The sequence below is a fragment of the Sceloporus occidentalis genome, unplaced genomic scaffold (assembly GCF_023333645.1).
Source record: "Sceloporus occidentalis isolate IW3139 unplaced genomic scaffold, rSceOcc1.0.p SCAF_19, whole genome shotgun sequence".
Lineage (NCBI taxonomy): Eukaryota > Metazoa > Chordata > Lepidosauria > Squamata > Phrynosomatidae > Sceloporus > Sceloporus occidentalis.
The window spans coordinates 12,865,866-12,882,882 of record NW_028316999.1 but is presented as its reverse complement, the minus strand read 5'-3'; the positions used below and the strand labels follow the sequence as shown (position 1 = coordinate 12,882,882).

Here is a 17,017-nt window from a genome sequence, read left to right as displayed (position 1 = left end):
CTCTGAAAGAAATCTTGATTTCAGCGTGAATCCACCATAGCTTCCGTGCCACTGACTGGCTAATTCAAGCAATTGATTGGTGGTGAGAATCATTGGCTCCAAGTATTTTTTATTTATTTTTTACATTTTAAACAATGCATATCTAAAACGACTCAACGTATTTTAATATGCATTCTTCTTTGGTGAGGCTTTCCGTGACAATAATCTGGAATGACACAAGTCCCATTTATTCTTTTAAAACACGTTGATGTCCCATACCTGTCTACATTTTATTTGAAACTAAGTGCCTCTTGAAAGAAATGTTACCCTTTTGCATGTTTTCCCAGAAAGAAAAAGCAAAACAAACTCTGAAAAAAACCACTTGGCAAAATCAAAATGTCATTTTAAAAAGCGTGTTTTCATAAAACAATGAAATTTATAAAAATGGAAAGTTATTAAAAATCACTAAAAAAAAAAAAAAAAAAAAAAAAAAAGGGCTTTGTATAAAAAGAAAAAAAAGTTGACAAAATGCAAACATAATGCACTCTGCCACAGAATGATGTAGAGAAGCTCAGGAGGATATAGTTAAATAATATTTTAATGGTGATGATTATGGTTCCCAACACAGAGAAGGTTTTCATTAAGTGCAGGATGGATTATACCACTCAGGGGACACCACTGTGGACTTGTAGGACTAAGTGTTTGCACATTAGTAACTCTGCATCCCGATAGAAAGAAGCAAATTCACTAGTTTCAGCCAGCCTGTGATGTACTGTCCCCATTGTCACTAAATTATTGATGTAACCACTAAAATAATTTAATAATGTTAAACTCAGTAGTATACACTCTATGACCAAAAGTATGTTGAGACCTATGTGAGCGTTTTGGAGATCCCATTCCAAAACCATGGGGAATTATTAAGGTCTTGGGCCCCTATGGTGGCTATAACAGCCTCCACTCTTCTGGGACGGCTTTCCACAATATTTTGGTATGCGTCTGTGGAAATTTGTGCCCAATCAGCCAAAGGAGCATCTGTGTGGTCAGGCACCAATTGTCTAAATTACTTTGTATGCTGTAGTATTAGCATTACCCTTCACTGGAATAAAGGGACCTAATCCAAACAGATAAGCAGCCCCAGACCATTATACTTCATCCACCAAACTTTACAAATCTACACAATTCTCCTGGCATCCGCCAAACCCAGATTTGTCCATCAGACTTCTGGATAGTGAGGTGCCATTCATCATGCCCAAAAATGTGGTTTCACTGCTTCAGAGCCTAGTGGCTGTGTTCTCTACACCACCATATCTGACTCTTGGTGTTGCACAGTGATCTATGGCTTGCGCGCAGCCGCTTGGCCAATTCATGAAGCTCCCAATGCACGGTACTTGTGCTGATGTTGGTTCCAGTTGGTTGACAGTTTGGAACTCTAGTGAGTGATGCTACAGAGAACAGGTGATTTTTATGTGCTTCATCACTTGGCAGCCCTGCTCTGTGAGTGTACGTGATCCTAAGCTTCTATGGCTGGGGCTATGAAACTTTTCACCCCAAGGGTCATTAAGTGCGCCATAAGCACAAAATTAACACAAATAAAAAATACTGTTTCATTACGTGTCTGCTTCTATATCAGCCTCCTCCAGGTATCTAGCAATCTAATCCACTTGGCAATAGTGGAAATCACATGTAAAGAAACACAATAAAAAATGTTGCAGTGCACCACCAAGAACCATTCATATAAAGAAATACATAAGGCACTTAAAACACTGTGCAGCTGTGACTGCTGTAAAGAGAAGGTGTGAAGTCTCCTAACTACTGACAGGGTTTAAAGGGGAGTGAGATTTCAGTAAGCGTTAAATGTTAAATGTATTTTTAATTAATTTTAATACAAACTCAGTAAATGCTTTTAAGCACAGTGGAAGATGATGAAACAATAATAATCACAGTAATTTAACTTAAAGAATAGAAATCAAAATACTTAAAATTTGAATTTTTATGCATACTCATTCGAGGAGGATAATGGGTCACTTTGTTGTCTAAAATATAAACCAATGTGAAAGCATTCTTTTTTCCTGTAACAGTAGTGATTCAAACATTGATTTTTTTTACATGAACGCCTTTACACTGTGTGGAAAGTATTACTGTTTCATATAAATGTATGGTATATTAGCTTGACTTCTACATTTCTGTATGAGATCATCACTGGAAAAGTAGTTAAGAACTGGTCAACATCACAATGTCCAGTGCCAAATGCCAGGGTATACTGGTATCGAGAACAGAAAGAAACAAAGTTTTCAATAAAAAATATGTATTTCCTCTATGAGTTTGGTATCACCGCAAACTATGCAAATTGAATGTGAGAAGCCAGGCTGGGTAGTAAACATGTAATTACCAATACTAAATGTAACGGAAATGTTTGAAGACGGAATGATTCCCAATAGTTTAATTGCATATATCAATGTATAAATTATAAACAGGCTGACAACATAAAATAAAGAGCAGCAAGAGCCACAGGACTTGAAATTAAACAGCTGCTTTCAGTTTTGCATAAATGAAAAGTATTTCTGGACTACTAAAACTACAGTTTAAGATCCCATTGGTGCAAAAATAATATTTTAAAAAGCCCGGAATTTTACACGGTAAAGTGATTTGTAAATAGAAAGGAATCCAATGTAACTTTTTCTGTACGGTACATGCTTTTCCTCTTTTGAAACTTTCACATTGCTTATTTCAAGCAAATTTGATCAAGGGTAATGCTCTGCTAACCAACTGTAGCCCATGTGTTGAGAACAATGGATCCCACGTAATGGGTTGCCATTAATGTATGTGACCTATCATCATGGGAGAACCTAAAGCATCTGGGTCTTTCTTTAAAGACTTAGTTTTTGTACCTTGAAATAGAGCAGCAAAACCAAAAAAAAAAGACTTAAAATCTACATTTATTCAAAAATCTATTAAAATAAAATTAATTTAGAAAGTGATGGCAAACTGAATTGCTATAATCAGACCAAGGGGGAAAGAGCACCAAAAAATTATAATTCCAAAATAAAGTCCCCTAAGGGCTCAACAAAATTAACTAAGAACCACAATTCTCTGTCTCTCCATTAGAATCACAGAGCTTCATTCCCTATAATTTTTACGAGATTATTCATTTAAACCAAAAGAGGTAAAATATTAATTGTTTAAAGCAACCCGAAGCGTGTTTCGCTAAGATGTAGCTTAGCTTTGTCAGGGGTATAATGAAAACTGCTGGCTTCTCACACCAGATATTTATAGACCAAAATGGCCTCTCATTGGTTGCATTACACAGTAATGTTCCTCATGAGTTCGGAACAACTTATCCGCCAACATTCTTAAAAATTGAAAAGGGTGGTTTGATTTAGCTTTTTATTTTGTTCACTCATTTTGCATTTTGATAAATAATTAAAATAAACTATTGACATGTCTATTTTTGATAGCATTCTTACTTTATAAGATTTTTCGCACCTTGCCCATTGCTTTCCTAATAGTAAGTGAAAGGGCTGTGGTCCACGTATTCTGATATGCACAGAAGAGACGGTTTTAAAGAATGTGAGTAATAACTGCACCATACCTATTTTGAGCAAACGGATCTCACTGTATGGATGGAACAAATATACGGAAACTAACCATGCACTCCTACTGGACTCCTCATTGAGGCCTTATTATTTCCACATGTATTTCAGAAAAAAAAAAAAAAAAAAAAGAAAGAAAAATCAACCACGATCGCTAACAGTTTGGCTCTCAGATCATAACCTTAATCCAGCAAAAATTTTGTTTTACTTTTTTCCCCTCCATAGAGCACATTCATAGAAGACATCTAACATCTCACTGTATTTGTCAGACCACAAAAGAATGACCAAATTACAAAGTAATAAAATACTTGAATAAAATATTTATATTGTTTATGAGATTACGGTTTGTATTTTGATGGGCCTAAATGCAGTGCACACTTTGTTTGTTTAAACTAATATGGTTTCAATTACAATTACTCAAAAGGAGGATTAGTTTAAACCCTGAGAAAATGTGTGTCTGTAAATGTATTTGCGTTAAAAAAAAATGTAATCACGTTAGTACACTACACACAAAAGCACATCCTGTATCTCGACAAACATTACAGCCGGCTGTTTATTGGCATTTGTATATGCTAGAAAAATTATGTTTTCCGTCAAGGTATTTATTAAAGGGATAATGAGAGTCAATCACTGGGTGAATGTAAAAGGAAATTTAGGGATATGATTAATTGTTGTATTTTACAGCATGTGGACTCTGTAGTATGGAACAATCACTAATAAAGGATATCAAAACCTCCTGCATGGAGTAGTGATGCGTAAGCAGTCTGAGATAAGAAACCCCTGAATGGTGGGCATGTACCTTTACATTTAAACCAGCAGAGTCCCATATGACAAAGCCAACAGCCCAAAGTCCATCCCTTGTGCAAGCTAAAGCAAAGAAAAACTAAGACTGGACTCTTCAAATATTTTGGTGGTTAAATCTTTTATTCTATTGCAGCTTCATGACTATAAAAAAACACCTGACATTTTGTGAAAATAAGGTGAAACATTGAATATCCATGCAGCACCAGTTCTTGATGATGCCTTCTTGATTTAAATGACAGATTAACTGTACTTTACAGTAGATTAATAATCTTTTATTGGTTAGTATAAAATTCAACTTTGACGTCTTAATGGAAAAGCAAAGTAAATATCCCGTATGCTACAAATATAATTTGTTTTCAATACGTTCTTCATTCCAGCAAATCATTTTCTTCACAGTAGTGTACATTTTATAATGTTTAACATAAACAAAAGTAGTAAAGAAGTAAAACAAAAGACATGCTCTTTAGCGTTCAAAATTGTGAATTATATTAAGTATTACAATTGCTCCGATTGGCCTTAGCAAATAATTACTAAAATGACAATACATAACACTAGATTAAAATGAATACACCATACAAACTATTTAACAAACAAGAGAAAGCATGTCTACGGAAAGTTTCCGAAACACATGGCATGCATAAAAATGATTACTTCTAATGCTGCAAGTGCCTTCTGCAGTCTTGATTACATTGTAGACCACCCCAGTGTATTGTTCCTCATGGACCCCTCACATTGGATCATAATTTTCAGTGCCATAATTCCAACAAGAATGCATAGAAAAAGCTTAAATATTTAAGTTACATTATGAAAGATAACATAAAAAACACAACCAAATAAAAACTTCTATGGTAAAAGACTAAGCCTTGGGGAGCATACTTGGAACAACAATTGTTTTTGGGTGCTAAAGGAACATATATACAGGGTACTAGCTTAACCCCTAAATGGCAAAGCCCATACATATACGGGCTCAAAATGCATTGTTTTCAATGAGTTTAGGGACCACCCATTGTCCTTAAGGGGTTAAACCCAAGAGACATTTTGTATAAAATCTTGTTTTTATTACTTCATCTGGATCTTTGTTTACAATATGTTTTCTGTATTACCAGATAATACCCTTACCCAACTGTCAGCCTCACTAGAACCTCTCTTACCTTCCATTTTAACCCTTTCCTGCCCAGACGCAGCCTCTTTTTATAACAATACACTTTCCTCATCTCTCAACAGCATAGGTCCAATTACTATATGTTACCCCTGACAACTGAAACGGCAACCGTGGCATACCAAAACCACACGGTTTCTTCAGAAGTGTTGCTGCACGGCTGAACGCTACTTCAGAAAATCCAAATCCAGCGAAGACTTTACTCACTATAAATTCAAGCTTCGCACCTATAACTCTGCCCTCTATCTCGCCAAACAGCTTTACGTCTCTACTCCCATATCCTCCCTTTCTTCCAACCCGCAACACCTTTTTTTTTTACCTTCAACTCCCTTCTCTGTCCCTCCATACCCACACCACAAACCTCTCTCACTGCCCAAGATCTTGCTACCCACTTCAAAGACAAGAGCGAAACTATAAAACAAGACCTCTCTTCATTACAACCCCCTCCTACACCACCCACCACCACTCATCCAATACTAACTGCCTTTTCCCCTACAACCTGTCCCCTTGACCTCATCCCATCACACCTCACAGAGTATCTATGTCTATCCCTTGGTCCATCGCTTACCCACCTATTTAATCTTTCTCTATCATCTGGAACTGTACCAACAGCCTTCAAGCATGCGCTGATCACACCCATTCTTAAAAATCCTTCCTCAGATCCCATCTGCCTAACCAACTACCGCCCTATCTCTCTGCTTTCTTTTACCTCTAAGTAGCTTGAACGGATTGTGCACAATCGCCTTACTAACTTCCTCTCCTCTAATTCCCTCCTTGACCCTCTACAGTCTGGTTTCAAACCTCTTCACTCTACTGAAACAGCTCTAACAAAAGTCTCCAATGACTTGCTCTCTGCCAAAGCAAAAGGTCACTTCTCCATTCTAATACTATTTGATCACCATCTTCCTCTTGACTCATTTGCTTCTAGACATTCAAGATACAGCTCTCTCCTGGATCTCCTCATATCTGTCTAACCGTTCCTTCTCGGTCAGCTTTTCTGGCAAGACATCATCACCCCTTCCACTTTCGGTTGGTGTCCCCCAAGTTTCAGCCCTTGGCCCTCTGCTGTTCTCTCTTTATACTTCATCTCTTGGCAAGCTAATCAACTCATTTGGCCTCCAGTATCATCTATATGGAGATGATACCCAAATCTACCTATCTTCTCCTGATCTCTCTCCATCTCTCATGTCCCATATTACCAATTGCTTGTCTGCTATTTCTTCATGGATATCACAACTTAATCTTACTGAAAATGAACTCACTATCTTCTCTCCATCCATCTCCACTCCACTACCTGAATTCTCTATCACCATTAACAGCACGACTATCTCTCCTACTAACCAGGCCCGATGTCCTACACCTAAAAAACATCTCTAGCATTCGCCCATTCCTCACCCAATACACAAAAACTCTGGTTCATTCACTTATCATTTCCCGTCTTGACTACAGCAACACTCTTCTGGTTGCCGGCACCGGAAGTTGTATACGCGTATTGCGTAGATGTCCCCCGCCGGCCCCGCAAGACACCCGGGAGTCTGCTCCGGTAAGTGAGGAGGACAGTGGTAGCATATCTCGGGCAGGGAGGAGGACAGTGGTAGCATATCTCGGGGAGGGAGGACAGTGGCAGCATATCTCGAGGAGGGAGGACAGTGGCACCATATCTCGGGCAGGGAGGAGGACAGTGGCAGCATATCTCCGGGGTGGGGAGACAGAGTGGCAGCATGTTTTTTTGGTGCTTTTTTAAAGAAAAAAACTTCTTTAAAAAAAGCACCAAACTTTTAGGGTGCGGCCTATATACGGGGGTGGTCTATATCCGAGCCAATACGGTATGTATTGTATTAAATTGTTGGTGCTATATATATAAAATATAATAATAAATAACTGCCTTGTTGTCTCTGTGAATATGGTTGCTCCATTCCATTTAAAATCAGATCAACAGCCACAAAAGGCACAGTAATTGCAAGGTATGAATCGGTCTTTTCTATTTATCATACCTTTCCTGTATCTCAGTTTTGCCATTTTCATACAAACAGGCTCATTGGGATCTAGTAGGCAGGTGTAATGTGCCACGTGTTATGTGCCACGTGTTATGCTATTTTGCTTTACGCGCATCTTTTGGAAATATCGTACATACTCTGGACCAATTGTGTTCGATAATGTGGGGTATTCCTGTATTGTATATTTATTTTGCTGATATAGCAGCCTGCCCATGTTAACCTACTAACTGACAATTTGAAATTGTATTATGAACTACTAGATAGCAAGTACAGCTCCATATTATGCCTAGCTTTTTAGGCTTCAGTAATAGATTTACTTAAATCTTAAGTCCTTGGTCTTGTCTTTGATTCTGGATAGCTTTTTTTATGCCTACCCCATGCATGTTCTGATTCCCTTACCGTATTAGCCTCTTATTTCTTCTTGGAGGCCATTTCACTTATCTACCACCCTCTTAGTAAAATACATTACTGTAAACCTCTGACTTTCCTCTCATTTTAAATAAGCCTCCCAATACTTTGTTAAATACCCTCCTTTACATATGTTCTATCACATATACTCTCTCTTCTTTCCTCTGAGAAACATATATTAAGACCACTAAATCTTTCCAGTTTTTTTTTCCTGCTCACCACTTTAGTAGGCCTCCTTAAAATGTCAATATCCTTCTGGAGATGGTGTCTCCAGAGCTCTACGTAGTACTCTAGGTAAAGGCTGACCAGAGATCTGTAAAGTGTTACTACCACCTTTCTCTTCCTGCTACAAACGGCTTTATCTATACAGCAATTGGAAAAATAAGCAGATGGAACAGCACATTTAAAGCATAATCAACAGATCATGTCAGCAGAAATTATCCTGGGCACTTTAACAGGATTTAATAAACACAAAGACACAATTTCACAGACAGACTTACTTGTACAGTAGAACTAATTTCAGATGCGAAGCCTCCTGTCACCGGAGCCTCATGACTGATTAATAATCGTCCAGTCTTCGTCACAGACTGAAAGGAAAATAAAATCATTTAAAATGTCACGGCATATGAATTTGGGGAATTCATTTTACTTTAGATTTGATAAAACAACGTTTTAAGCGCTTCATAAAAGCATTAAACTGTGCAGTATTTAAAAAGAAAGTGATCTGTTTTAAGGCATTCATAAAGTCTTTTCATTCTTTGGGAACACATATATCTGAATAAAAAAAAATAAACACAAAGACAAGTTTGTTAAAATCGAAAATGAAATACTAGGAGAGACTCCAACATTAACCAAGAACTAGTGTATAGAATTTTTCTACAACAATCCCAAAATGCAAAGGAAAAAAGGTTTTGTTTTGGTGGCATAAGCCTAAGATTTAACATTTGGTAAAAGTCTCTTCAGCCTTTTCAATATTTCTGCAGTTCGTTCTGTGGTTAATTGTGTTAAATAGATAAAAATATATACACCCATTCTCCTAAAGATATGGGGTAAGCAGATGACTTGAGGGCTACTCTGCGTTAGTCAGACAGCTACTCCTGATCTGCAAACTACTGATAGCATGTGTTCAATATCCTATGCACAGAATTTGCCTGGGATGATCGCATTTGCATTCTAAAATGCTTGTGCTTCAAGTGTATACATGCTAATGCAAGTAGGTCAAGTAATCTCAATGCTGAAACCTGTATTTAGCAGAATAATGTTCAGGTAGCAATAACAAAAGCAGCTTCTTTCAAAGACAATCACATACAGATTTTAAGAAATCTGACGGTTACTGTAGAATGACTTATAAAAAATGAAAAAAACATTCTTAAAAGAGCATAGCATCAAGGATGGTACTGCAACACATAGCTTACGGACCCTAAATAAACAAATTAAACATGTTTTGCTAGAAACCCTTAGTTATTCACTGCCATTGTTTTGCAATAAATTAAAGTCTAGCCAATAAATCAACTAGGTATAGCAAACTAAAATCACTGCCTAAATGAGAAAAAAAAACCCCATCTGTTCCATCTACACTATACAACCAAAAATATGTGGACACCTGACCATCACACTTATATAAGCTTGTCGGCCATCCCATTGCAAAACCCTGGGATATTAATATGGACTTGGACCCCTTTGTGGCTATAACAGCCTCCACTGTTCTGGGAAGGCTTTTCACAAGATTTTGGTGTGTGTCTGTGGGAATTTGTGGCCATGGAGCCAAAATAGCATTTGTGAGGTCAGGCACTGATGTTGAACGAAAAGGCCTGGCTCACAAACAACATTCCAATTCATCCAAGAGGTGTTCAGTGAGGTTGAGGTCAGGGCTCCCTGATAGCCACTCAAGTTCTTCCACACTAAACCAAAAAAACATGTCTTTATGGACCTTGCTTTGTGCACAGGGGCACAGTCATTGTGGAACAGGAAATGACCCAATACAAGTGTCTTGCGTAGCATTAACCCTTCACAAGAACTAAGAGGGCTCCTCCACCAAACTTTACAGGAGGCACTATACAGTCACGTAAGTAGAATTCTCCTGGCATCAGCCTTCCAGCATGATTCCTCAATCTAAAGAACATTATTTTCACTGCTCCAAAGTTCAGTTGCTGTGGGCTTTACACCACTCCAGCCGACGCTTGGCATTGCGCATAGTGATCTTTGGCTAGTGCACAGCTGCTTGGACACTGAAACCCATTTATTAAGCTGCCGACGCACATTGCTTGTGCTGATGTTGCTTTCAGAGGCAGTTTGGAACTCTGTAGTGAGCAATGCTACAGAGGACAGGCAATTTTTACGTGATACACATTTCAGCACTCAGTAGCCCGCTCTGAGTGTGCATTGTATACCGCATGTGGTGGAGCTGTTGCTACTTCACAATAATAATACAGTGGACCAGGGCAGATCTAGCAGGGGCAGCGATTTCACTGACTGACTTGTGGCAAAGGCGGCATATGGTGATAGTGCCAAGTTTAAAGTCAATCAGCTCTTCAGCATGCTACTGCCAATGTTTGTCTATGGAGATGACTGCCTATGTGCTTGATTTTATACACGTGTTAGTAATTGCTGTGGCTGAAACACCTCAAAAATTAAAGGGGTGTCCACATACTATTGGTTTTATAGTTTATTACAAATCTCTTGACTTGAATTTTGTATATAATAATAACACAGAAAAGCATGCAGCTCAAGCCGCAGATGTGAGTTCATATTGACAAGTGTTAGTCATAGTGAAGTGACTAAGTGATTATAAAAGCATGTCATTTTAACCAAAGGGAAAAAAGGCGATAAGACAGGGACTATTGTGCTACAGATAATACGAATACGTCCTTGGAAACTTTTTTCGTGATGATCTCAGTCACACAAAAATCTACTTAAAAACATAAGGTGAATAACTAGATGTTTCGTATCGATAATTCACCAATGTATTGCAGCAAAAGTGGGACATTTTAAACATGGGGGTTATGTAAAAAAAAAAAAAAAGGGACTGTGATAAAAGGTGCCTTATCACAATAGCAACCAACAGAGAGGAACAAGCAGCAGGAGCATTTCTGGTTGCAAGGATAAGACCACTGTTTAACCGCTAGAATCTCTTAATGCATAACTGACATGGTGTCTCATGGGTTAAAAAGTGTGTAGGAATACTTATAGGGACATCCCGGTGTTTCATGAAGCCTCACCAACAAATAATACATATTAAAGCACTAGTTAATATGGATTCTTAAACCTCTATAAAACAAAACAAAATGGGGTGGTGCCGCAAAAGTGTTTCATTAGACTTACTACACAAAGCTCTCTGAGCCAATGCTATTCAATGTTTTGAGTACGGTGGACTCATGAACAGAGATGTTAACCAGCTCCAATGATTCCTTCAAGCATTTCCCTGCTACTCTAGGGTTTCTTTTTTACCCCATTGAGAATTTTGTGGGTGTCTACTTCTAGGGAGAATAGCCACAGTACTAAATCACACTCCATTTATCAACAATTCGTCTAACTGTGGACTGATGAACCCTTTCCATGTTTATGCAAATCAGCAATTCTTGATTGGAGGTCTTCTAAGATTTGTTTGTTTCCAAGGCATGGTTCACAACAGCAGATGCTTTTTGGGAATAGTAAACTCAAAATTGATTGGACTACAGGTTTGCCGACTCCCAACTCCAATTAGCTTTTGCTGAAGTGATTAGCCTAAGGGTTCATACGTTTTCCAACACACACTGTGAATGCCTGAATGATGTGTTTCGTATGGACAAGAACAATACAATCATTTGTGCGTTGTTTGTCAAAATAGATTGTGTTTGTTCATTATCGTAATAGATCATATCTTATTTTAAGACAAATGTATACATAAATGCTGGTAAATACATAGGGTTCACTTACTTTTTCTTGCGTGTGTGTGTATATATATATATATATATATATATATATATATATATATATATATATATATATATCCCCGATCTACAATTCGATGTAATGTCACATGCAGTTTTGTTGTTTCATACATATAAATAGAATTAATAGTTTAGAGCTTCTTGATCCAAGGAGAAATCCGATTGCCTTTTGGAGTCAAGAAGGAATTTTTTCCCCTGATGGCAGAATTCGAAGTAGCCTAATTAGGGGTTTATTTTTTTACCTTCTTTTGGATCAAAAGTAGGAAGGTTAGGTAGAAGGGTTGAACTTGATGGACTTAGGTCTTTTTTCAACCTTATGTACTATGTAAATATACAGTCTATAGAGGGTTTGTCCACTGCTGTGAAACGCATGTATAGAGAGGCTAAGTATGAACGTGGAAGCTATGTTCTGCTTTTGTATTCTAAATTACTAAACTGCATGCAACGAAAACACCATGTGTTGTGTAGGATTCTGTAGCAACATCCATACCACCTGCTGTATATATTTAAACAAGTCTATTAAAATGAACAAGGCGTGAAGTACCTCGTGGCAGTATTTATTTATTTTTGGCAGAACACTGCTCAATAAATATGGCTTGCATTATTCAGCTGTCCAGGGAATTAAAAACAGATTAAATCATTATTGGTGGAAATGAACAGGCTATGAAGTTATATTACACACCTGGTAATGTACAGTTGCAAGTTTGGATAAAACCGCAAAGAAGAAACCCGCTCCAGCATTACAGCAACTATTGTATAATATAAATGTTCCTCCCATTTGATGACCTTCTTACAATTTAACACTTTAACTAAACCCATTCGGTATCAGAAGGGTTTTTGGGATTGGCCCTTCCCCTGATAAGAGAAAAAGTTAGCCTAAAGTTTCACTTTATTAGGGTCAATAAATGATATGAGGAGTCAAGGAGTCCTTAATCCCTCTTTCCTCAATGGTTCTGCCAGAAGCTAAAATAAGCTTCAAGAACAAAGTGCAAGTAATAGGGAGAGTTATATTGACTATAGAGTGCTAATCAAACTATTTTGTTTTAACTGCATATACTATGTAAGTGCTGAGGTGTGTATTCTGCAGGCCCTTGGCTGACAAATGTATTATGTAAAGCATACTAATCAACATTTTAAATATCCAAAGATGTTTATTGTTTTAGAGATATGGCTAAAGGTTTGGCTAGGAGATGGGGCTTTACTGATACATTCAGTGGAGCACATCTCCTTGCATTTGATATATTTACCGGCAGTCAGTTTCCGTGCTGGCTTGACTACGCAGGGGGAGGTCTAGTAAGATCTCAATGTACATGCAAGGAAAGTGCTCCCTTTGATTTTTTTCCTGTCTCCAAAGGAAACAGGAAGCCACAGGTCCTCTATAAAATATTTTTTTGCACTTTAAACAGTGATTAGCGTAATGGGAATAGCCCATTGAAAAAGAAGTGTAGACATATGCCAAGTATTCCTAGCAAAACGTTCTGAACTAGCAAGTCCACCAGCCCAAAATGACACAAAAGGCGATTAAAACGGGATCACAGTGCTACAGCATTATCAGAATTCTTGAACCAACAATATATGTCTTTTGTTGACAGGGGTATAATTTATAGAAACATAGATTTATGGTGTGTTACAAAGTAAAAGACTTGACCAACTCAAACATAGTGTCCAACAGAAAGATGAATTGCTTGGTAATGATAGTGTCCCTACTCAAATAAAACAAAGCGAAGTACACAACAGGAATGCTAAAAAACCTAAATACAAAATGTAAACACATGATTTATTTGAAGATATCTGTCTAAACCCTTCAGTCTTCTAATTATATTGTTCACGACCACATGATGCCCAGTATCTTCCGTTTAAAAAAAAAAGTATAGGTTGAACTACCAAATATGATATCCAGATGCGGGCAGTCATCCACAATTTGAAAAACGACTTAAAAAGGGAAGTTCAAATCCAAGTCATAAGTTGAATATTCCTAAAATATTTACAATTTTCTGGTAAATTTGTTTTAGGTATCCCATTTCTTGTATCTACTTATCTCCACTTATAAACCCCCACCATTAATTACACCCAAGTATGTTAAGCAAATACATGTTAGCAGATCTCTCATCTTATTGCCACCTCTGAATGTTCGAAAGAAAGATAAAACAGATAAAGGGAAAACAAACAGTTTCTGTTTTTATGGCAACAACCTACCATTGCCTGTTTTTGGATCATATGTCAATTAAATGTTGCTAGCAAAAATGCTGAATGAGACAAAGTTTTACATGATTAACAAATTATTTATGAAAACAGTCAGCAGTAACAAGGATAATGTTTCTCATGCAGCAGAGTAGCTGGAACAGCACCTGTATTATTCCTAGATTTATTTTCTTTAGACTTAATGAATATATGATTACATACATTAAGGATTAAAGCGTACTACATGTGTCTCTGATGAGTATTGTCTATGTGCAGTTTATGCATGCACAACAAGTCACTTGTACAGCACTCTCAGATCTATCAGTGCTAACTAAATAAAATATGATAATAAAATAGTGTATTTTCACTCCCTGGTTAGTCATTTTGATGTCCTGGTAAAACCTCCTTGGTAAAATGGTTATTTAAATAGCCTTTTAGAGTCACCAAACTGTTAAAAACATCTGTCTGGAAAGTTATTTTTAAGTCATGTTTGCTAATGTAGCATTTTAAAATTCTCTTTTTTGTATAGACACTGAAATCTAACATTTGGAATACTTACTCAAGAAAAAAAGACGAGAAGTAGAAAAATTGGACCATCTATGCCTCTCTCATGTCAACAGTCAAATCGACTAACATCATGAAATATCTAAGCACAAGTATTTTTCCATGAAACACAGCTGGAAATCCCAGATAACTCATGTACCACAAAGTTAAAGTCAAGAATCAAAAGCCACTGTAGCACCTGAGCCCAGTTACGCAGAAATATTTGAAAGTAATCATTCAACTGGATGCTTTTTTTTTTTAAATCCATAATCTTTACAATACCTGAAAAGGCATAGAATCAGCTGCTGACGAATCTACAGGTTCTATTTAGAACATTCAAGAATGCACGGTAGTGTTTAGACAATATTTACTGTTACCAAGCTGTTACCACAAAACTTTAGTATATATTCCATTATTAATTGACAATCATTGTTTTCTAGTTAATAATTTGGTTTTGATTAAAATTGTTGACCTTATTTGCATGCGCCTACCCAGAATCCTTTGTGGTTGTTGCAGCACCATGAGATTTCTGAGGGAAAAACAAGCCTTCTGGGCTTGTCTGGTGTCTGTAGATGACTGTTTAATAATGCTTCTGCTACCCTTAATTGGATAATTGAAATATGAGAGGCCCTGGGCATCTGGATGTCTGCAGTCTTGTTTCCTGTCCTTCAGTCACTAAAGTTTTTGTATTATTTTGTCTCATCTGGTTCTTTTATTTATAGTGCCTACCAGAGGTAGGTATTTATAGGGCCTACCAGAGTGCTTCCCTTCTGAAGAACCCAGATTGTAGCCATAGTGAATATTGGTCTCCCTGGGTTATGAAGGTACCTGTGTCATATACAAATAAAAATGTCCTTGCAGTGCTTTTTGCACACAGGAAGGGTTATTCTTCTATGGCTGGTCTCCTTGTTTCTCATTGTTCCCCTCAGGCTATTTCTGCCATTATGGGGAAGTCCATGTTTCAGGGCGCTTTTGGCACTTAACAAAAGATGGAGTACTAATCTGGTTCTTCAAAGCTTCTTCAAGGCTGTGATGAGTATCAGACCTCCAGTTAAGTCCTACTCCAGAGAACCAAAGTGTTCACATGTTTTCACCTTAATCAGTATATTGCCCTGCCCGTCTTTTACTTGCTCCTGTGTCTCTGGAGGAAGACATCTGGCATAACTTGGATATCGCCTTTCAGCAATCATCACGTTTATTTGTGATCCTGGCGGGTTCCAGGAGAGGCCACTCTGCATCTACCTCTACCTCTCTCTTATTTCAAGAACTTCACAGAATATGTATTCCTAAAGGATTTAGAGCTCATTCCACCCAGTCTTTGTCAACATTGTGGGCAGCTTAAGCCTTAGTAACATACTAACATACTTGCACACAGAATGGGGGCAGAGTGTGGCTCTCCAGCCCAGAGGTATGCACAGCCTGGTGTGGGTATGGGTTTTGTGGGGCTACGCTGGCATTGGGGGTCCCCTTTGGGCAGACGGCACCCCATAATACAAGGGGCCTCTGTTATGTCAAGAAATACAGAGAAGGGGCTCTTCTTGTACAATTCCTCCTGGGACCAAAGCTCCTGAATCTAGGCTTGTGTCTGATGCTTTATACTGTTTTATAGGCACATGCCTTACTGATGCATTACAAAATACAATGAAGCTAGTTCCTGCAAAATTATGTATTTCCGGTAAATACAACATAAATCACCCCAGTAAGTCAAACATTGCACCAGGTTTCAGCCACAAACTTTTACTCACAATCCTCAGACTTCTACCAACTGACCTAGACTATTAATGGTATGAAGCCATAATCAGAGATTAAAATAAAGATCTTAAGTGCTAAATATATTCTAGTGACCTAGATACCTTTCTTATCATATTAGCGCAAGTATAAACAAACTATGTCGTCATTGGATTTCTTGACAAAATAATAAAATATTACTTGAAGAAAAAGGGGAACAGAATCTGTGTTCTAAAATTCCTTTTGAAATTAGGAATACTTGAGATGAAACAAAACACTTCAACAGTGTATAAATTTAAGCCCATAAGGACCGTGGCCATTTTACACTACAGGACAATGGCAATTTGAGTTTTTACTATGTCTCTGTTCAACCCTAGCGTCCCTCTTTCTCATATAGTGAACCCACAAATTATATATTGTGTTTTTCAGGACAAGTAGGGTTTTCTTGTGAAACTATATAAATATGGCAAAAAAATGAAACAAAACCCAATACACAACTAGAGCCAATGGAGAAAAAAAATACCATGAACCTATATGCTTAGGATGTTTATCTATCTTAGCCATTACAGGGCAGATATTATTAGTTGAGAAAAAATGAAACTTAGCATGGCACTGTAACTTCAAAAGTCTGATGTAAAATACCCATGGGTGTCACACCATCTAAGAGGGATCGATATGAGGGATTATATATATATATAT

At 37.5% G+C, this 17,017-nt stretch overlaps 1 protein-coding gene across 1 annotated transcript in view; it reads right to left on the bottom strand.

Moving 5' to 3' along the window:
• The window catches only part of LOC149302464 (2-oxoisovalerate dehydrogenase subunit beta, mitochondrial-like), a 90,826-nt gene that overhangs the window by 20,238 nt on the left and 53,571 nt on the right, over positions 1–17,017 (bottom strand). The window contains exon 9 of the mRNA XM_089482519.1: positions 8,438–8,524. Coding sequence (XP_089338645.1) covers positions 8,438–8,524 — 87 coding nt within the window. The remainder of the gene's footprint in view (positions 1–8,437; positions 8,525–17,017) is intronic.